Source organism: Melopsittacus undulatus, chromosome 1, assembly GCF_012275295.1.
Source record: "Melopsittacus undulatus isolate bMelUnd1 chromosome 1, bMelUnd1.mat.Z, whole genome shotgun sequence".
In the NCBI taxonomy this organism is placed as follows: domain Eukaryota; kingdom Metazoa; phylum Chordata; class Aves; order Psittaciformes; family Psittaculidae; genus Melopsittacus; species Melopsittacus undulatus.
In genome coordinates this window covers 62,184,782-62,207,620 of record NC_047527.1, presented here as the reverse complement: position 1 = coordinate 62,207,620, position 22,839 = coordinate 62,184,782, and the positions used below count along the sequence as shown (strand labels likewise).

Sequence of the window (22,839 nt, the reverse complement as noted above, 5' to 3'; positions counted from 1 at the left end):
TATACAGTGGCTCTGGGCTGGTCTGTAACACATTTAAAATAAAACATATGCTGAAAAACTTTGGCTGAAGGAGGGTTTGAATGCTCTGTACTCGGCAGCATCCCACTGAGAGTGTCAAGTGGGCAAAACAATAATATTTTGATGTGGATAGAGAAAGGAAGAGGCCAAGAGGAAAAGCAAACCAACAAGAAAGAAAACACTAGCAGTTGTAGAGCAGGCAGAAATTTGAGGCTAAGTTAGAGTTTGCCCTTGAGATGATCTGCATTGGGCTCTCAGTCTTTGTATTTATACCCTGTTAGGAAAACTGTAAACCAGATCATTAGGAATGGTCATTTGGGAAGTCAAGGAAGTATTTTCAAGAATAGGGTGAGCTAATACCTATCCTACTCTGCAAAGCGCCATCACCAACACTATTTAATCCCGCATGGAGTGGTTGTGCAGGAACACTTGTGATCCATCCAGCACACTAAACTGAAAGAAATCATCCATGTGGAAGTAAGGATAGACCTTATCCTAAGAAGACCAGCATTTTCTTTCCATGTTTTGTCACTCTTCTTTAGCTCATTAGATTCTACATCCAAACAGAAAAGTAACCCAAAAGACAAAGAATAGGACAGAACCCATTTCTTGCTTTCATGGGGATGTGGGGAAAGTGTCATGTGTTTTTCCCTAACTACTTTCATCTGGCTGATGCTTAGAGTGCCATTGATGTGCTCTGGAGGAAGTTGAGTCCAGCCCTTCTTAACCAGCTGAAGGAAGTAAAAAAAGAGAAGAGAGACAGAGAGAGGAAGATACTAAAGGAGTACTTTAAAGAAAAAAAGATGTATTGGGGCATTGCAGAGTTTAACTGTTTGCAAGCCACCCACAGGCCAGATTTCACTTCTTTCATTCTGAGTGCTCTTTCAAGCTGATGTCCTATCTGAAAGGACTTGAAAATTCAGCAGCAATCCAACATGATGCTTTTCCTTCTAGGTAACATGCTGCAAGTTCCCAGGATACATAAAATAAACAGAAAATGCACAAATATATGGACTTTCTAGTGTATTATACAATGCAAAATATTACAAAATCTTTTCCTGTTTATTTTATGTTGTGCATACTTTAGTTTTACTCAAAGCAAGCAGTGAGTTATCAAGTACTATGATACTAGGTCTCCTGTCATTCTCTTCAAAATTACTCAACAGAGCAAATGGTCATATATGCCTGTAACCATGCATCCTCTGCTGTGATCTGCAGCTCTGATTGAGATCGGACATGGAGCTTAGCTGCTCCAAACAAGTCAGCAGAGTTAGTTAAAGGGCATTGGAACTACCGGGGCTGTTACTGGGGAGCTGGTTTGACACCCCTAAATATGAGAACAGCCTTCATCACCTTGGGACACTGGGAACGGTGGAATGTCTTTTAGTCCCCAACACTAATTTTTACATTCATTCCCTCTTCCTTCACTGAGTGAGAGATGTTAGTTCTCACTGACACCCTTGCGGGACTGAGAGAGGACATGCAAAAGAGAGTAGCAACTTATCTTAGTTTTCTCTTTCAGCAATACTGCTAATGACCAGTATACAACATGGATTGTTTTCTAAGAGCACAACTTTGTTTGGACTATGGACAGCACTCATGAAATCAAGAACAAACAGGTCATTCCCAGCAGCATCTTTCCTTCCCTGGAGGGACAATTCTTGAACTTGGTGCTACCTAAGATGCTGCGCAGTATTAAAACAAGCAATGAATATTATAGAACACAGGATTGTTGTCTTTTTTCTTTTTTTGGTTGAGCCATTAAGTCATAAAAAATTGACTAATACAAGATAGAACTGGAGCAATTTGTGCAATAATAAGGAAAATCTTGCTCAAGCCATCATTTTGGTTTTGCAGTCTTGCTAATAAAATCAAACAACTAGACTTGTAAAACAGAATTTTCCTGCTCATTCCTAACTTGCAGCCCAATGACATAAATATCCATCTGTGACATGGGAGATTCATGGTAGGATTCCTTTCTTGTTGGAATCAGACCAGTGACTGGGCCTTGGGTGTCCCTCTGAGCACCAGCTTGTCCCCACATCATCATATACAACAGCTATTCTGCAGCACATGAAATATGTCAAATGGTCTCAACACAAAAGACAGTGACTCAGTAGTCAGATACTCTGTGTTCCTGGAAAAGGTAATTCTCTTGTGCTCTGACTCACAAAAAGGGCTTGAACCAGGGTTCGCTAACTACCAGTTGCCTTCAACAGTTCATTACGGGAGAGAAGAGTACCTTCACCAGAGATAAGGAATGGCAGCTAACCCACCTAAATCTAAGCCAAGCTTCAAAACAATGCTTAAAATGTTCAACAGATTTTGGTTTCCAAAATTCATCATTATTTTTTTTTCTCTTTTAGTGGGACTTGCTGAAAACCAGCAGATGGCTTATTATACTCAAACTGTAGGGAGAAGACAAGAAGCCATTTCTCATGGGATGCCACAACAGAGGCAGATCTCAAGGCTTTTCTGAATATACTTCAATATACTATCACTGAGAATGTATCCAAAGAACTATGCCCACCAGCATTTTGTGCCATAATTACCTGATTTCCTCTTTCAGGTTGTTTGGGGTCTTTTTTATACTGCTCCTCGTTATAAAATAGCATCCATTTTCAGATGAGCGAATTTCTGGCTAATTCACTAAGCTAGCTAGCTAGCTGCTCCTGGAGGTCTGAAACCTGTGAATATAAATCACTAGACACAGGAGCTTCAGTCTAATTTAGATGGCCTGAAAGTATACTCTGTCCTTAAGAGCGCAAATCAGCAGAGATACATTGGCCTCATGAAATAAAAGAATGAGCAGAAAATTACATTCATTTTAGGCACCATGTCATACAGGTGGAAAAAAAAAAAACAACAAGAAAAGCTTGACAAATTCAGAAAACCTTAAAGCTTTTATGGACAGAAATGGACTCCTTTTAAAGGCAACAGTTACTTCCATTTGATTAGAAACTTAGGAAGACCAGCACAATATAGCCAGCTCCTAAAAGGGTTATTATCAAGGAAAGGAAGAAATGTGGGGTGTTACCCGTTAAAAGCTGTTTCTGTTAAATATCTTAGGGTAACCTGAGCCAGCCACTGGACAACTTTGACACTTCATGTAAGGGCAAGCAACCAGTGTCTAACTGAACAAAGAATTATCATGTTAAAACAGGGCAGGGGTTTGTAAGAATAACTCTTCTTCCTGCACAATAGCTTGTTCTGCATTCACTTAGCTTGCTATGGATTCTGTTCATTGACCCACATCCTCTCAGTCTACAGGGAAATAATCAAGAATAAGCTATCTGTGTCTATCTAAAAGACATATCCACAATATAATAAACAATCTAACTCAATGATATGTGCTACATATATGTGAGCATATATGCCTGTTTATAAATATATATGAAGAGACACAGCACCTGTTCTTGATTTGTAGATATCTAAGTGTGTATACATACCTATTATATATGTATATAGGTTTGTATAGACATACACATATATAACTGCATTTATAATACATATATGTAAGTATTCATGAACACATGTCAGTGGACGTTTCTATATAGGAGTAAAAAATAAGTTGGCAATGTTCTTTCTCACTTTAACGTATCACTCATTTTGAAAATTATTCATACCCAACAAAGCAACTGCAAGGAGTTATTCTGGACTTAAGCATTTTATCAAAGAAACAAGAATCTGGACCTTAAGATACCATTTTCAACTGCAGAAGAACAGAAATTATTGAAGAAAATACTCTTCTTAAAACACGTTACATGTTTACCCTAACCCTTCACCAAAATGTAGAAAGGAAGCATATCACCGAACTCTGAACCCAAAACCTTGGCACCACCGAATATCAGCAGGAATTGGCCAAATTTAGTTTTTATATTTGCCATTGAGCATTTTACCCCATCACTTCATCCTAGGTAAAATGAAGACTGCAGCTGATACTGTTGAGGCCAATGCCTGTAAACTGGTGGATGCCTGAACTACAGAAGGAAATCAATATCCACCCCAGTGGGGCTATAGCATCCAAGGCATCAGTCTCACACTGATGACACAGTTGCACCTTTATACTACCAGCTCTTCTGAAATGAGTGTGAGGCTCTGCAGAGATGACAGCTTCTCTGACTTCCACTGTATGGCTGTCAGACACCCCTACTCCAGACCTTCCCTGCTTCCATCAGCCACAATTCTTCAACTGCAAGAAGCCCAAGATGTGCAGTGTGCACTTCAAGGGGCTTTGTTGTTTTGGGAATGAGAAAATTAGACTTTGTAAGGTTATACTCCCCCTTTTTCGTACTTACTGGACAGATTTGGCAGATTTTGTCATTAGTTTCTTGCTGCTGTTCATCCCAGCAGGCAGAAGGGGTGATGCGAGCACATGCACACCCAAAAGCTTTTGTACAACTGTGAAAAAGGATTCTTTTTCCTTACTAGTCTCCAATTTTCTCTCTTAAGAAAGCAGTACATGGACTGCCTACAGTAGCTGGACTAATGAAGGCAGCCCGTCTGCCCTTGTGAAGCTGCCAACTCTCTGGTCTGGCTATCTTGCTGAGACATGAGCTATACTAACTCTCAAACTACCTTAATATTAGTATTCCTACACAGAAGACCTAGCTCTGGTAATTTTATTAGGCTTTTCTTGGTACTCAGCATGTATTTTGAACATTTTTATAGGAGCTACACCCAATTTGCTTGGAAGCACTTTGCTTTTTAGAGGCTATTCTAAGAAAACAACAAAATCATGAGGAAATAGAGTTAGATTACATTTTAATACAGGCATCTGATAGCCTAATGTTAGTCCACAATTTCAGTATGGGCATTCCAATGCTTAAAAATCATACTCACTTTACCCTGAATACAGCTAAATTAACTGAAATTGCTTGAATCTACATTAAAGCACAGCACTATGCTCTGAAGCTTTCTATTGACAAAGGAGCACTTACCTGTAATCATAGTTAGAGCTGATAAACTTGCTAAGGCTGGGATATCAAGGTTAAGGCTCTTTAAGTTTAAGGAAAAGTCTTTAATAGAGTCGAGCCACTCCCCAAATCCACGAAGGCACTGAAGTCTATGAAGCACGAGTCCATTGCAGAATACAAACTTATCCTCAGCAGTATCAGACCTCAAATAAAAATAATTGAAAAAATTATAAATGCATCTTCTACTTTACAGCAAAATGCATAACCAGTATTGAAGTGTCTGTCATTTAAAATCCAAGGCATATTATCCTGAGACATATGTGGGCATTCACGTTTACAATATGCTTCTCCCTTGGGGCCAAAGTACAACAAACAAGCTTCTGTGATTGCTTACTTGGTAGGGTTATAAGCCTGAGGTTAGCTGTAGCATGTGGTGGAGACTGTCTAATTAGTTAAGATTTTGGTCCTGCCCAAAGGCATAAACAGAGAAGACATTTTACATTAAATACTGTAGGTTTGAAGCAAAGGAATACTAAGCAAGTACGTTTTGAAATGTAAAACTAATAAAAAATGGAGAAAGAAGAGATTCTGCACCTCTCAGCATTTACTTTGTCTCATCTGCATTTTTCAGACGGTAAAAATTGATAAGGAAAAAACAATGGAAAATACATGCAGTAATGGACCACAATACACATCACACCATAAACTCTTTTATATGAAAATGTGTGTGTAAGATAGATATTACAGCCAAGCTCTCCTCTCCTTCCCCTCCCCATTTCCAATACCCCTGTTAAAAAAATGCATGCAAAGGTCATTTTCAACCTAAGGAAACAGGACATAATTCAAATCACCAGCCTAGTTTTTTCCCAGTCCCTGGAAGTGTTTTAGGTAAAGTGTCTTAACTAGTGCTACACTGACAAATAGCATCTCACTCTATTAAATGACTAGGTATTAAGTAGAAAAACAATCTGAACAAGATTTTAAATCTTCTTCATCCCTTTCAAAAACGGATGACAAAGATGTGCATGCACAAAAGAAGGGGAAAAAGAAAAAGCCTTCATACTCAAGATGCTTTTCTATAGTTTATGCTGATGAGTATGAAGCAAATAGTACTGAGGATCAATTCTGATTACTATGGAAGAAGAGGATGGGGCTTATCAAATAAAAAGAAGCACATTAGCAAGACCTATGTTCTCTTTTTAAATCACGTTTTGGGGTTTTTTTTCTGCAATGTAAAACAAATTAAACACCATATCCTTTGGATGCAGACATTGCTGATGTTCTGTGGGGTTTTTTTTCGGTACCAGTGACAATGTTCAAAGATAGCACCATATTTATTCCTTAAAAATATGTAGATGGATGATTTTTCACATCATCTTAAAAGGAAATTAAATAAATAGTTACCTGATGGAGAGTCTTAGTACAAACAGCTCCAAAAAAGCTGATTCTATGAGTAATGTCTGATCTTCTTTTGGGAGGTCAGTAAATCCTGGGATTTTTTCTGCCCAGCCTCTAGTTATGTCAATGGAGGCAGTCAGAAGGTTATAGAACTGTTGTACATGTTCTGCATCTGTGCCTGCAGCAGCCTGATCAGTGGAACAGTACTAAAATGAAAGCCACAGAAAGCAACGTTATGTGCATTTAAGGGCATTCTGTGAAACATACTTCATTACTTGCCCAACAACAACTTCTGTGGCAAAGCTGGTATTATTATCAAAAGCATAGTAAATAGGTCTATATCTATCTACCTATTTGGCTACCTACAGGCATTTTGCTATTCAGACGTACATTGCAAAAATATTTCCACATGTACAGAAAATGTTTAACATTTATAAATAAAATATAATAATTATCACCACATTTCACAAGTACCTGTATGCTATTACTAAACAGAAATGGAAACCTGGTGGGTAGGATAATTTCCATCCCACTAGAAGAGGAATATTATTTAACTTGCTACAATTAAACACTTTTCCCATTGATGAATTTCTCTCTGTATGTCCAAAACACAGATTTCTTCCAAAAGCCCTGCAATTGCATTTTATCTGACAGCGATAGAGACACGTAAGATAAATCATGTTTTATCTGACACATGCAGCATTGCTTCATTTGAATACAGAATTGCTTCAAAGTAAAAAAGCTGCCCCATATCACCTCTTATCCTTCAAATAGAAGCATTTAAGGTTCAGGAGAACCTATTATCCTGCTTATGTGGCCGTAACTCTTCTAGACAACCATTTGACAGACCCAGTTTGCTCAGCTTCCCCGTGACCCCCTGACAACTCCCTCCCTGCTATCTCCTACTTTCCCACCAGTGGATCCCTGTCACTCCCCTGCTGCTGCTCTCTCTCTTGGCAGAAAATAGAACACGAGCTTTCATGGCTGACTCCAACTCTGCGCTGCTGGTTTTCTGAACAGGAACTGGGTAATTTGGCATTTATTGTAACAGCTTCCTCACCATCATACATCTGGTGGGTTATTTCTGGAGGAGATTTCATACCCATTCTCTCTCTGGGATTCAGTCAAGGAAAGGCTGCGTGGTCTCCATGGCTGAAAGAACTGTGCACGCCCTCTGGCAACAACTTGCCACATGCAGCTAGGGCTTGAGTCCATCAGCCTAAAGGTCTCCCTAGCAACTCCCCAAGCCAGAGTGGAAGCAGGAAGATGCAGTTCTCTTTCCCATCATTATCAGTGGGCTGGCAACCTTGGGGGGACCTTATTACCGGCATGCCACAGGAGCTGAAGATATCACCCAAATTGCTATCTGCAACCCAAAAGTCACCTCTGTGCAGGAAAAAGAGAGGGGGACAGCAAGCAGAACTTCTCAGGTGGGTGTCCTGCTCTCTGCCCATCCTATTTGTAGCTGGTTGCTGTTGCTAAATAAGGGATGAAGTACACAGTGTCAGAGTTGCTGATTGATTGGAGAACTGGAGCAATCCTAGAGACCTCTGGCTGTATCTGGAGCTCTGGTGCTAGCCCTGAATGACTCTGTTCTGCTTCTGCAAAGCTAACTGCATGAGTTTCTCATGGCAAGCTCCAGCTCACATCTCTAGTCTGCTAGTGAAATGTGTAATCCCTCTTTACAAAGTTCACACAGAGACAAATTCTGTCCCAGCTACTCTGAAGAATCATGTCACAATGAAGCAGGTAGAGCCCAAAATACAGAGTGGAGCAATGGTAGAATAATCTTTATGCTGCATCATTTACATTTTCACTCCCCCATCTGAATGGAGCAGTCAAGCAGCATGGATTAACTACTGCTGGCACTGGACCTCAGCAACATGTGCTGGGGTGATTAGTGGGTAGAAAAAGAATATATGCTTTTTCAGACACCTTGCATGTTCTGGACCTTCTTAAAATGAAACTGTGGAGCAAGCCAAGCCAGTATGCATCCTGGCTCTAGGAGGTGTGCTTTGCTATGCAGGAGCTGCATAATGTCCTTTCAGCACAGGGAAATCAAACAGGCTGATGAAAACTCCTGCTTTGCCATAGGTATTGTTAAGGCAAGAAACATGCTTCTTTTAAGAGAGAAAATTGGAGACTAGTAAGGAAAATCAAAGGAAAAAAAATACTACCCTAAGTTCATTCCAAATATAACTTATCACAAGTCAGCATAATTACACCAGTTATTAATTTGTCCCAAATATTTATAAAACACACCTTTGGCAAAAGTAAGGCAAAGTTTTCATGTTTTCTAATGAAACTGAATGCAGTGTTATATCACATAACTGTGAATGCTACAGTATGGTATATTCCACATGGGGCACTTAATTAAACTGAATACATCTAAAAGAATTACAACCTGTATTTGTTGTTACAGTTTATCCCATGAGAGCAATTTTAGAAGAAAGGTTAAAAGTTACATGGAATTGTATAATTTTTAGCTGCTTTAATACACCACTGGTCACTACAAAGAGTCTGCACTTACAACGAATAGCTAAAATAAAATATTATTTACTTGTTACAGACTTAGCAGTATAAAAGTAACCATAAACAATATGTGTGGTTCTGGTTTATGCACCAAAAACGGTGGGGTTTTCCATGATTATTTCATTGAGAAGAGGTGAAATTTGACCTAACTTTTGACCAAGACAGATGGCAAGCCTGCCCTTGGTCAGGCGGCCACAGTAGGGAAGGGAACAAATCTGCATTTCTTAACCTGCCCTGTGCAAACTGGAGGCATGCTGTGAGAAAGCCAGAAGACAAAGCTCTGCCTTACTCCCTTGCTCAGAGACCCTTTGGGAATTAAACAAAACCTGACTGTTGCTCAAGGAAAGGGTTGCATGTGTAGCAAGCAACATTAAATGGTATATCTAAAGAGATACAGAAAGCCTGATACTGGAGAGCCTTATAGCACAACCTAGCTCTACCCTTTGCCTGCTTTCGTCTGACCTTCACCAACTGCTACAGCTGCAAACCCCCAACAATAACAGAGGAGAAGCTACGCTTGTTTGTATGAAAGCCCCACTCTTTGCCTAATTTTGTGGCTGGGGAAGGAGGGGAGATTGTTACCTAAATGTTGCACTCCCCTCCAAAAAGGCAACACTTCTATTTAAGTCAGTGGCTAATCCGCAAGTATAAGGGCAAGGAGATAGAGGGTCTGTTTCTCATTTCACTTACTCAGAAGTGTAAACTCGGGGAATTGCACCAGTTAAACAGGTGTGAGACCAGTCTGTGGCCCTTAGCCTTTAAGGAGTTCAGAAACCAAATTCTCTTCCTGGCAATTGCTTTTTTTGAAACCAAGGACCTAAATATACCTTTGCTGTGGATTGGTAAGTTAAAACCAGCGCTGAAAAAAAGAGTAGCTATGTTCTGAACGGAACCAGCTCCAATCTGTTTTGGTTTAAAATTCATGGCTTATGTAAATTTATTTTGGGGTTTGGTTTTTGGGGTTTGGTTTTTAGGGTTTGTTGTGTTTTTGTTGAGTATGTAGGGTTTTTTGGAGAGAAGGAGCTCCTCTCCAAAGCTCTTACCAGTGCTTTTAAGACGGTAAAGGCTTTACGGCTTGTAAACATGAAGACCATGCTAAACATTAAGGTCACGTCTGTAGAAGTGTTAGGACTGACTCCAAAGCCAAATTTCCAGATCTACCCATTTGTGGTGCTCAGCAGGGGTACGGCGTAGCTGGACATGCCAGAAGTTTGTCTTTATGGGCACAGGATTGTGCTTCAAAGGGTTTTTTTATCATTGCAGTGTGCTTATAGCATATTCCATTCAGTTAATTTCAGTTTTTTATGCAGCACTTGTTTCTGATCTCCCTTAACTTTCCTTTGTAAGTATAAAGTTTATAAAAACCATAAGAACCTATTAATTTCTTTAGGCACATTTTTGTCTTTTCAGTACTGCTGAGCACAACTATTATATATTTTAGTGTAAAGAAAAACCTAGATATTACTATATCCTAACAAACAATCATGCTTAACCTTTTAGCTGCTGAGATTAAATTAATTTACTGTCAATCATATGCTTCCTGCAGTGTCCAACAGAATTGTTCAACAATCAGGTCTGCTTTCATTAAAAGAGAAATAATTACTGAAGGACAAAGAAAAAAGTCACATAAATCCACACAGTTTTCATTCAGTCCTTTGTAAATGCAAAAGATCTTTATGCCTACAAATAAATAAATACATAAGGTCAGATACTGCTTTCATGGCCTGGGCTATTATATGCTTGTAATTCTGTGGAACTCAGCAGATTTCTGTCAAAGAGCACAGCTCATCACATACCTCGGTATTTACAGAATGACCCCCTGAGACATCCTGGTTAAGTTTAAATATGTCTAAATATGGCTAATGCATTCTCCCCATAAAAGGTTGTCGGATACTGAATAGCTAGGTTCTTAATAATAATTAGGGAAATAATATGATTGTGTATTTACAGATTAGCAAGAAGAAAAGCTGTTATAGCATGCTTAAAATTGCTAAATTATATATGTAAGTACAGTCTAAAAGAGAATAATGTCATTTTTATATAATTGTAAACAAATACATTTTAGTATTGAATATTACTCAGCAAGAAGTGATAAATGGCCAGTGTGGATGTTGCCTGTATACAGTTGTATTTTTTAAAGTCTTAGATTCAATAATTTTTCATTAAGGGGAAGGAATTTTATCCTGGTTTTCCTCAGCTGGATTTTCTTACTTTTCCTGTATCAACCTGCCTAAAAATATATTTAACAAGCCATTTCAATGCTGTATTTTAATAACTATAGAACAGTTTTTTAAGCTTTCAAGATATTCCATGAATATTTAAATGATGACTATGATACATAAAAGAACAAGGTTACGAAAATGTATAATATCTGGTAAAGCTTTGCTGAGATAGTTTTTTAGAATTTTTCTCTTAAAAGGGTTGTTTTACAAATGTGAATATTACTGAAGAAATACTCATGCTGGGCTATTCAGGGCCAGACCCTGGCCCAATTTGAACAATGGCAAATTCTACTGATTTCAATAGAAATGGCCCTATCCATCCAGTGCTACTGTGTGCAACCCTTATATCTGAATATTGGGGAAGTGCTATTAGATTTTAGCCTTCAGAATCTGGAAAGTAAGATACTGGACATGTGAGCACTGCTCCTAGATTGGTAAACTAATCGATCGTATTGTGATTGCTAGTGTTTTGGTACAGCCTTTTGCAGGAAGAATGCTCTGTTTATCCATGCATTTTTGCTTTCAGTCACCCATTGAATATACTGCAGATAACTTTGTGTCTAAGATCCTCATGATGGATAGTTCCTAACAAGAATTTCTACTGTACCTCCTTTTCCCTCATCACTCACCTACCATGAAAAGATATGGATGGCTGGACAAATTTCTACCCTAATCCGAATTTCACATTTAGTCTCATTTTAGCAAACCATCCTGTAGGTAGAAATGCAGCCTGTGAGACATTTCTATGCGGAAAACAAGGAAGCAAAGAAAAGTGAAACATACTCTTGAATAGTCAAGCTCCCTGGGCGTGGAGTCGGTTAAAGCTCGTACAAGGGCGTTCATCATGCTGATGGGAGGAGAAGGCGGGGAGGGCTGAGAGGGTTCTTGCTGTAAGGGGCTCTTTGGTTTGGAAGGCAGCCGACCTCTTCTCCCTTTCAGGCTGTCGGTACGGACAACTAGGTAACAACATAAAAAGCAGGAATCAGTTGTGAAGATACCAGTAATGCTGGATCAGAATGAACACCTGCTTTTCTTATGGCCATCAGCCCAGTAAAAGTAAGAGCATTCTCCAGTTTCAGCACATGCTCTTGATGCCTTTGACTGCAAAAGAACACAAATGATACCAAAATTGCGTCAGACCTATGATCGTAAGCAGTAATGTAGCTGCTTACTTAAAGCCCAGCTGTGTTCCTACTGTTCATGCTTTGTTTGCAGCACGTCTGTGTGCCCGTGTATGTGTGCCCATGCACACGCACAGACACTCTGCTGCTGAAAGGAAACTGAATGTGAAACACAAATTCTATTGTTCTTAGTACTGGTGCACCTTTTAAAAGGCACAGTTGTTCATTCAAAATCATTTTAGCTTTCTTAAAGCATTTGAAGAAATAGGACCATACTATATAGGTTATATTATCCATGTTAGTATTTGCAATGGGACTGCTCATACGGTATTACTCACATACTTAAATATTTGCAGAATTGGGACTAATGAGTTGATCCTGTTTCCATTTAAATTAATTGCAAATTTACAATCAGCTTATGGGAATGAGACAAAATCCTATGTCAAAATGCACACAAGCCAGTGCAGCCCCTGGTGGGATAACAGAGGGAAGCCAACAGCATTATCGAGCAATTTTCAAAGTTAATAAAGGAGACATTTTGGCCAGTGTCAAATTATCCCCTTGTGACCTTGCTGTTCTTGAACTCTGGGGTCTAAAGTCTAAATATGATAATATGGGTGAAAAGAAGAAAATCAATAGATTATTACACAAATACACACATTTGGGGGTAAGCTATGAATCCCATCACTATAAAATTCACTGTAAAGACACCTATATTCACACAGACACAAACACAGGTTCATTAAATGCAATATTTCAGTGTCTGGGATGATAATAGCCATAGTCCTTACCTTCTTTAACCATGCCGACACTGAGACACTTCTGAAACCGGCAGTATTGGCATCTGTTACGACGTCTCTTGTCCACCGGACAGTTTTTGTTTGCCAGACAAACATATTTTGCATTTTTCTGAACTGTTCTCTGCAGAAATGCAACACAAAACCAGCAAACCGATCATTTCTTGAGCAACTTAGGACCTGACAAAATGTGTTTTAATTACAACATGAAAAGCGACAGTGCAATTCATATAATTAGATAAAATTAATTTCCTAACACACTAGCCTGCAGGAAAAACAATTTTATTAGTGTTAGCTGCTGACAATGAAAATCATCTAGGATTGTTCTGAAGCAAGTCTCTGGAGACAGGCAACTTTGAATGATAAAATCATATCTGAAATTACCAGGTCATCACATCTACCTTTGGGGATTAGATTATCTCCGCTTTTAATATCCCTTTGGGAACAATTTTCTACTTGGTTCATTCCCTTGATTATTGCTGACCTTATTAAAATAAAATCAAAATGATCTGCAATGTATTTCTTTTGGTATCACTATTGTTAGTCAAATACCACAATAACTGGTTTGGTTAGCCATTAAAATCATTGGGGAGAAAATACAAATACCAGAAACCCCTACAAAATATGGTTAGTTCAATATTCTGGGAAAGCTAACCTGACCTGGGGAAAAAAAAATAACAAACCAGGCAGAATTATTCTGTATATACATTTATTTGACTCTAAAATGATCTTAAGACTATACAATAAATCTAAAATTTGTAAAAACCTGGTAAGCTTTGAGAGAATGTAACAAATATTGATGCAAAAATGTACTATGCTTTCCCATCCTTAAAATCAAAGATACATCAATAAATAACTTGGTACCAAGAAAAAAGCCTTTAAGAGGACAGACTTCAGAACAGGAATAGATTTATCAACTCAGCATTCAGTATTAATTTTTTTCACTGTAATTAAATTAATGGATAAATGTTATTTCATAATTTGTGTTTCTTTTCAACTAACAGACTCAATGCACTAAATGTAAGAGCCACAGCAAATACTTATCATTGTGCTGTGAAGCTGAAAACTGATAAATTTTGCAGAATAAGCTGGAGTTACTGCTCCCAATCAAGGATATACTATTGATTGCCACAGGGTCAGGATCGGGCCCACAAGAGCTGCTATTTCCAGGTTACTTGTGTCGCCTTTTCCAGTTACATTTAAATACAAATGAGCTTCATGGAGGACATGTATTTTACCATGTTGTGAAGGGATTATTATTAAGTAACACTGGCAGCTCCGTCTACAATTAAACAAATATGCTATAAGCCCTCCCCACAACTATTTTTGGATTTGTTTTGTTTCCCATCGTAGCTTTTACCAGAACAGGGGCATGACTGCTGTCTCTGTAGGAAGGTATATACCAAATCAACCCCAAATGTATCAAATCTTAAGCCTGTTGCTCAGAACCATCCTTAACAAAAGTCTGTCCCAAGTTCCTCACTTAAACAAGGTATTTCTGAAAATAATGCTGAAATCTGAGCTCAGCCTGTTGAAAACAAATTACCAGGCACCCAAATCTAGGAGCAAAAAGAGAGTATCCAGTTCTTAAAAATACAAACACAAAGTTTCCACTGGGAAACTGCCCTAAGTTATTTGTGTTGCTATTCAGCTGCAAAGCTTTCTTGGATACCAGGCAGGCACTGGGACCCAGTGCAGTGCTTAGTCACTGCTCTGCAAGCAGCTTTCCACTAGTGAGGACTCACTGGGCTCCTGAACTGAAAAGTAATGACGAGGCAGCAACCAAATGAAACTAGAAGTGCTTGGGCTGGCCTCTCATGTGAAACTGGTTTCCCCCTGAGGCCACCCCCACAGCCCTCCTCACCCCAACTGCCCAGGGCAGCAAATGGCTCCAGTGCCATCAACTAAAATATCGAGTGGACTTTATGATTTCAGGGTGTCTTTTTTTGCTTAAAACCGAGGTTTAGTTGGAATGACTGATAAGAAGAACTCAGGTTGGATGTATTCCGGGTGAGTTTTGCTATTGAGTAAATGCAGTTTATAGCTCAGACAGGGCTGACCCATGCTCCGCTGAGGGATGCTGGCAGACTGGAGATGTGGTTTGCCCAGCTCACTGCCCCCAGCCCTTTCTCAGTCAAGACTGGCTGATGCTTTTATCCTACAGAGGGCTTGCTTTGGCCTCCCTCAATAGCTGGATGGGTGTACATCCTGCCCGGTTGGGGGGCTCTGAGCTCTAGCATAGGATGCTCCTGAGCCCTGGGGTGAGGACCAGAAGCATGCATGTGGGGAGAGAGGAGAGGCTGGGGTAATTGGGGTAGGGAGCAAACCACAGAGCTCTCACCTTGAAGAAGCCCTTGCAGCCCTCACACGTCCGTACGCCGTAGTGCTGGCAGGCAGCGTTATCCCCACAGACCGCGCAGGTGCCTTCCCCGGACGAGGAGCTCCTGCTGGGTGGAGATGGGAGGCCACTGCTGCCGCTGCCACTGCTCTCACCCATCAGGCTGGAGGTGGCTGCGTTGAGGCCGAGCGGTGAGAAGGCTAAGGTGGCTGGTCTTTTGGCCAGGTGAAGCCCGTAGGAATGGCCCTCCATGGGTGCCTGGCTGGCGGCGGGTCTGTCGGAGCCAAGGGGCAGGCTCAGGGAGGCAGGATCATAGCACATGTGGGCAGCCGCGGCTGGTGTGTGTGGAGGGGAGTGCTTGAAGTGGAAGAGGGGGAAGCGTGGAGGCACGGTCTTCATGGGAGCAGTGTCCATCAGGTGGCCGGGTGGCAGGCAGGTCTGTGTGGGCTGCAGCGGCGGTTCATCCCACAGGCTCTGGTGAGAGGGGAAGCCAGGCGTGGTGGGAGTGGAGGGCGGAGATTGCTTGAAGTACATGGAAGTGCTGGGCATCCCCTCATCTGTGGAGGGTGGCAGTGAGGGCTGATAGGGGGAGAGACGGGTGTCTTCCATCTTTATGAGGGGCCTCTGGACAGAGGAGGCAGATTGCATTTGGTAGAGGCAGGAAGGCTTGAGCTCGTAGCTGCCAGAGTAACCCTCCATAAAGGTGCTGAAGCTGGGCAAGGAGGTGGTGGCAGTGGCAGTGATTTCAGTACTGCTCAGGTCCATGGTCAGCTTGGCATAGTCAGGGTTCATGATCTCTGAGCTGTACTCCGAGCCATACGCGTAGGTCTGAGCTGCATAATTTGAACCGGGCGGTGAAGGACTATACTGCGCTTGCACACAGGGCATATCTGCAAGGGCAAATGGGGACATCAACAACAAGCCCAGGCCCTCAGGAACTTCTTTCCTAGAAGCTTTCCCATGTTCCACGGAGTTCAGTTAGACACCTGACTCCCAGCCTCTCTTGGACATGGGACATATGTTAGCCTCATGTCTTTGCCTTTCAGTGGGAAATATGCATCAGGGATCGACTAAGCATTAGGTAGTATGGAGCCTGCTCTCGTCTAGTCATGGCAGCAACTCAGATTTATACCAATGTCAGGGAAAGAGGAATCTATCTCAAGCTGCCCTACATCTGCTACTTAATATACATAGGTGTCAATGAGAATTAGATAAGCAGAATGAAAACAGTTTACGGCTCTAAACCTGTCTCTGTATGCAACCGTGCTGTAAAATTTTCATGAAGGGTAAGCAAGACTATCAAATGCATAATATGAAAAATTACATTTTATTTAAAAGAAACAGCATCTGCAGTACATGTCAGAGAATGGCTTGAATCACAGTGTTTGCTACTTAGGACTTGCAAACATCAGTTTTGCTTACTCAACTCTGGGCCTTTGAAGCATATTTCTGGTCAGCTAATAATTCAAGGCTGCTGTCTGACCAGTAGTTTTAAGGTTTATCTATGGTGGAACATTCTCCTAAGGAAAGTGGGGGGGGTACAACATGCCTTGAATTTTCAAAAATGCAAAAGAAGTAGTGTGTGATATTTCTGTTTTTGTGGGAAAGCAAGGTTGAGGCTGCTAACATAATTGGTTTTGTCCATTAGTCTTAAAAGCTAATGTGGTCCACCGATAGCTGGGATGGTTGAAGCAACATGCTGCCTGGTGATAAAGATTTGGTTTTTATTCTTTTCTTTTTCATTTCCTACTAGTCTGCTATTTCCTTTGCTGCTCTCAGGAAATAATGGACCCAATTCTGCAATCCATTTGAGGTTTGTCTAACTAAACACTGTGAGATTCTAGCCCAATATTTGCAACTCAGACTAAATGTGCATGGTCTATTTTGGTTCTGCAGCAGAGGAATAAAATGTTTCAATTAATACACACTTTCTTATAAAGAAGGCTTAAAAAAGTAAATATGGGGAAAACGTATATCAAAATTAAGTGCAGTTCATCTCTACTTAATGGCAATTTATATTCCTAAAGCAATTGAGAAAAAAAATCATACAAAAAAATAAAAGCTGCCTTGAAAATAATGAGGTTTTCCTCCGTATTTTAAGAACTCCTTTCACTTATAATTTTAAAATATTCAGTTGAGCCTGGCATGCAGGAATCCAAATAATTTGTGTTAAAGCAACTGCTAATTATTTCCTGCCCCTTTGCAGATAAACATATTTAAACTAAGCGCCAGATTTCAATTATCGTACTGTCAAAAGCCATTTGGATCTTCCTTCTTCTTGAGAAAACATTAAAAACTGAGGGGGGAAAAAAGTGCTGTTTTCTGAAATTAAGTACCTCCTGCTTGTAAATCGAAATGCTTAAAGAACAAAGCAGGACAGCCCTTTCATAAACCTTGCCTCCCAGTGTTACTTCTGTTTTCTCTCTACCTTTCTGCTCTTTCCCATTAATTTCTGTCCATGCCATTCCACACATTTCATGGCAAGTCCTAATACTATTGTTTGTTATTTAAGGGCCATCTGTTAGAATGTAGTGATCAAATGAAAAAGGGGAGAAATTCCTTCCACAAACCTCCAGTACGAGCTGACTGAGGACCACAACTGAATGAGTTGACACATAATGTCACCCGTGGATGTGTTGATGCACAACCCTGTGAAGGAAATAAAGGCTTTTTTTGCTAGCTCAGAAAATGAGCAGGACTTCATGCAAACAGACCACCATGGGATTTTTTGGCATTATTTTTCTGAGCGTAACAGGGTTATGTCACTGAATCCTGTGCAAAGTGGAGTAAGAAAACAGAAGTCTAAAATAATTCCGGCCTGAGGACAGAAAAAATATCCCTAACCTAAAGGTCTGGTCTCTCCTGGTCCTGCAGGGCTCCTCCTCCCTAGCCCTTTTGCCAGCGCACTGATTCTAACCCCTACTTTTCCACTTGGGGCACCGATATTAATTACTCTGCAAAGTAAATAAGCTGGGATATATTTTTCTTCATTATCCAACAATATGAAAAACGGAGCACCCCACAGGAGGCGCATTGCAGAGCAACCTGTCATCAACGCCCAAATGAATGGGTAAAAGAAAAAAAAACAGAAACAATCAGGGCAAGGACATTCACAGCTCTTACCTTACTATTCTGCTACCTTTGCGAGAGCTTCAAGTAAGGGATGCCCAATTTAAGGCCAAGCAATCCCAAAATCTTTTTGGGGATTTAAACATCCCGCGGCCCCTGGACGGGACGTCGGGACTGATGATGCCAAAGGGATTCGGGAAGGGTAGTAGCAGCGGCAGGAGCCCTCGTTCACACACACACACACACACACCCCTCCTCCTCCTCCTCCTCTCCCGGGAGGCGCTGGTCCGCGGAGCGCATCTTACCTGGCGGGTATCTTGCGCGCTGAATGGTGGGGCTGGACGTGCGGACGGCGGCAGCGGCGGCGGGCGGCGGCGGCGGTGGGGTGGGCGCCGGCTGGGACCTCTCTGCGGCGGCGGGTGCGGGGCCTGGCCTCGGCGGGGGGCGCTCTTCCGACCCAGGCTCTGTGCGCGGCGGGAGGAGCAGAAGGCAGAGTCAGAGGCGCCCGTGCCCGATGGGCTTAGGAGGGACGCAAAGCGCATGGAGGGGACCCCATAGACACACACACACACACCACCCGCCTCGCCTTCCCCCTTCACGGGTGGGAAAGGGGGAGCCGGACAAGGAGCGGGTTTCTACCAGCTCCCGCGCCCTCATCATACAATAGCACCAGGATGGGACAGCGGAGCAGCCGGTTTGTTCACCGGGCAAGGAGCCTGGGGAACGAGAGAAGAGCGCACAGGCGGGCTGATGGCAGCAAGCGGGGCGGCATCCCCGGGCGTCCGCTTCCCCGAGGCAACTTTCTGTTTCTGGCTGGAAGTTTCTACACAAGGTACCGGCCGGACCTGCTGGGTACCCCACCAGCGCGGCCGGCCTGCGGCGTCCCCAGGCCCCGCTCTGCCCCGCGGGACGCCCTGCTGTGCTGTTGGCAGAGGCAGGTCTGTCCCGGCGCTGCCAGCGCTGCCGGGGGCTCCGCGGCAGCGCGGGGGATGCGCGGCGGCACCGGTCCCTGCCCACGGGAGCCGCTCCCGGCGGCTCCTTCTCCCGCTCCTTGCCTTTTTTTGGGGGGGTTTCCTGCCTTCCCCGCGCCCCTCGTCTTTGATTCCCCGCCGGCTCCCGGGATGCTAACTGACTATCAGCTCATCCCTTTTCCTCTCCCGAGGGTTTTGCTCCTGCGAAGCGGCTTCCCGCTCTCCGCGGAGCGCCCTAGGGCTCCTCTTCCCCCGGTTACCTAGAGACACTCGCTGTGCTTTTAACCACGCAGCACCCCCCGGACCGCGGGCGCCCGAGCCAGGAGCGCAGAGCCGAAAGGGCTGTAAATTAGGAGGAAATAACTACCCTTGTCAAAGCTCTTTTCTTCCTCCGTGCACTTTACATTCAGCCCCGAGTGACACCCCTCCCCGCCCTGTAATACGAGGAGGAAAGCGTGAAACACTCCATTGTGACTGTGACTTCTTCAGGCGAGTTTCGAAACCTTCATTTACCCGGGAGGGACCGCGGAGGGGGAAGCTCCATTGAATTAAAAAGTTCGAGCTCCATTTCCACCGCCGGTTAGCTCGCGATTTTCGTGATTTTAGGAGGCTGCGGGGATCGCCCCGAGCCGCACGGTCACTCCAGCAAATATCCACGACCTCGCGTGAGATTCACCTCCGAAGAAACCGTCTGGTCTGGTTTAGTCCATTGTTTTTATACCGGGGCTTGACTCCAGCATACAACGGTCTCCACGGAGGAGAGAAAAATAGGGCGAAGAATGTAATCGAGTGAAGCGGCTTGGATAAAAGTTAGCGATTCATTCCCAAACTTTTTCTCCCTGGAGAAAAAAATCCTATCCCGACACACTACCAGCCCGCCCCCCCTTCCCCCCCCCCCCCCTTCCGAAAGCAGCGTTTTCCACTCTTTCCCTGGGAAATACCCTAGCACGGAATCCATCCTTTCCCCAAATTGAGAGTTAAACAGCAGCGTTATTAACTAGCCGCGCGAAGGTGAGCCGCATCCCAGCCTGGGACAGACTATCGCGATAATGCCGTCCCGACAACCGTCCCCCGACATAATATCGCAACGCAGCGGTCGCGCTTTCTCTCCTCTTTCTAAGACTGAAACTTCTTTCGCAGCTATTAAGGCGAGAAGGGGAAAACGAGCTGCGCGGAGGGGGCAGGGAGCGGCGTAGGAGCGGGTGAGGAGCGGGGCAGGGAGCGGGATAGGAGCGGGCACGGAGCGGGGCAGGGAGCGGGACAGCCCAGCCTCCCCGCCCGGTGCCACTCGTGCCGGGGTATCGCAGCCCCTCGTTACCGTTTGTGACCTCCGAAGGGAAAAGTGCACATTTCCGAGGAGCAGATGCCGGGCAGACGTGCCGAGCAAAGCTCCTGTCTCATTTCAATACAATATGTCACATTCCAGCAATTACCTCTCGGGCGAGCTCCTTCGGGCTGCCGAGGGGAGCTGCTCTCTCCCGAAGTGAGGTCAGACCAACCTGCCCCGCCGTCCCTATTAGACAGCTCGAACTTGGGCAAACAAAGCAACCTAGTTCCCAAGCGCGGCTAAAGGAAGGAGACAAATTACTGCCATTCATCACCAGCGCTATAAACTCCCCGCCGCTGCCGCCGCCGCCGCCGCCGGCAGCATCATTTCCATGACAACAAGTAGCAGAAATACCTCAGTACCACCGGCTTCAGCTCCCGCGCCTCTGGGCAACGGTCCTCCCCGTGTGCTGGGATCGACGGTGCCCCGGGCACGGGGAGGGTTGCTGAGCCCGCGGGGAGGCTCGGAAGCCGGGCGGCAAAGAGAGCATCCACGGGGAAGGAGTGAGGAAGGGAGGGGGAAGAAGGAGGAGGAGAGGGAAAAGTTTCAGGCAGAGCCCGGCACGGCGGACCCGCACAGTTCGCCGCCGGCATCTCCCGAGCATCTCTCCCGGAGGCGCAACTTTGTCCCTCTCCCGCAGCCGCTCCCGCTCATTTGTATACGTACTCGGTTGCTGTGGAGGTTCCGTCTTTACATCTAGTTTGTAAGTGCCCTCTTCCTTAAAGGCGCATGTAGGCACTGTCCAGCGGCAGGACCCGAGACACAAAACCCCCGCGACTCCCGGTGGCTGCAGGTCCGGACGGTGCGTTATCCAGAGGCATGGAAAAGGATTGCAAAAGCCTGAGGAGCCAGGAGCCCGTCCGCGGGCAGACAGAGTGAGGGAGGGAACGGGCGGGCAGGCGAGGGATACCGAACCGCCGCCGCCGCCGCGATGTGTCTTTGTGTGTGCGCGGCGGGAGCCGGGCCGGGACCTGCGCCCGCGTCCCCGGTGCGAGCGCCCCGGGGTGCGCGTGTGCCTGGCGGAGAGAGGGGACGGAGGCGCCTCTCTGCGCTGCTCTCCCGCTCCCTCTCTCTGAACGTCATTTATGTGAGAGGAGCCCTAGCGGCCTCTCCATAGAGCGGCTGGAATGCGAAACGTCAATAGTGACGCCATGGGAGCCTGACGCTACTGACCCCCCCCCCCTTCCCGCCCCAGTGTGTGCGCCGCGCTCCCGCCGCACCGCGCCGCGCCGTGCACAGCCGAGCTGTGCAGAGCCGAACCGAGCCGTGCACGGGGTGAGGCGGCCGCTCCGCTCCGCACCGCCGGCAGCGGGAGAGGGAGGCCGGCCGGCCGCGGCAGCACCAGATAGACTTACATTATAAGATTATTATTTATTGTTATATTGTTATTATGACAAAGACCGAGTTGTGCTGTTTTGCAAACGCAGCAACTCTTTACTGGAGTGGTTCAAAGGAAAAAGAGCTTTGCTTGCTTAATTAGTGGCACTTTCAGAGTGAATTATTAAAGGTTTTTCTTTTTCTTTTTTTCTCTTTTCAATTTTTATTTTTTTTCATTTTTTTCTGATTTTATTTTTTTCTTTTTTTTTTTATTTTTTCTTCCTCCCACCCTTTTTCCTGCTTTTTCCCCCTTTTTCCTTTTTACCCCCTTCTTTCTTTCGGAACTTCCCAGTGCGCAGGAGCAGAGAACAGGTTGGGGACGGCGCCGCTCTGAGCGGCCCTGACAAAATAGGCTCCCGCCTGCGCGCGTCTGTCTGTGTGTCTGTGTCTGTCTGTGTGTATCGGCTGCGTCCTCGCCGCCGCGGGGAGCAGGCGGCCGCCGCCGCGCCCGGTGCCGTGTTTACGCCGGCAGCCTGTCCGTTTGCGATTGTCACCGCGGCCGTTACTGACATTTCTGTGCTTGTGCTATTTACAGAAGGGCTCCGCCAACAGAGGTCTACCGGCGGGGGCCGGGAGCCTGCGGGGCCGCAGCCGGGGCTGCGCACGCCGTGCTCCCTGGGGCGAGGGGACCGGAGGAGGCAGCGGCGCCCTGGCTGTGCTCGTTCGGGTCCCGCCGCAGCCTGTCACCACCACCGCCGCAGACCGGGACATGAGGCCGGGCTGCACCCTGGCGGCGCGGCGCGGAGTCCACGT

At 44.4% G+C, this 22,839-nt stretch overlaps 1 protein-coding gene across 1 annotated transcript in view; it reads right to left on the bottom strand.

The window, feature by feature from the left end:
* The window catches only part of NR4A3 (nuclear receptor subfamily 4 group A member 3), a 29,295-nt gene extending 7,688 nt beyond the window's left edge, over positions 1-21,607 (bottom strand). Inside the window, exons 1-7 of the mRNA XM_034067335.1 lie at positions 21,376-21,607; positions 18,717-18,875; positions 15,346-16,232; positions 12,999-13,128; positions 11,870-12,042; positions 6,339-6,538; positions 4,959-5,137 (exon numbers count right to left, since the gene is read on the bottom strand). Of these exons, the coding sequence (XP_033923226.1) occupies positions 4,959-5,137; positions 6,339-6,538; positions 11,870-12,042; positions 12,999-13,128; positions 15,346-16,230 (1,567 nt within the window). The 5' untranslated portion in view covers positions 16,231-16,232; positions 18,717-18,875; positions 21,376-21,607. The remainder of the gene's footprint in view (positions 1-4,958; positions 5,138-6,338; positions 6,539-11,869; positions 12,043-12,998; positions 13,129-15,345; positions 16,233-18,716; positions 18,876-21,375) is intronic.
* Between the last annotated feature and the right edge of the window lie 1,232 nt (positions 21,608-22,839).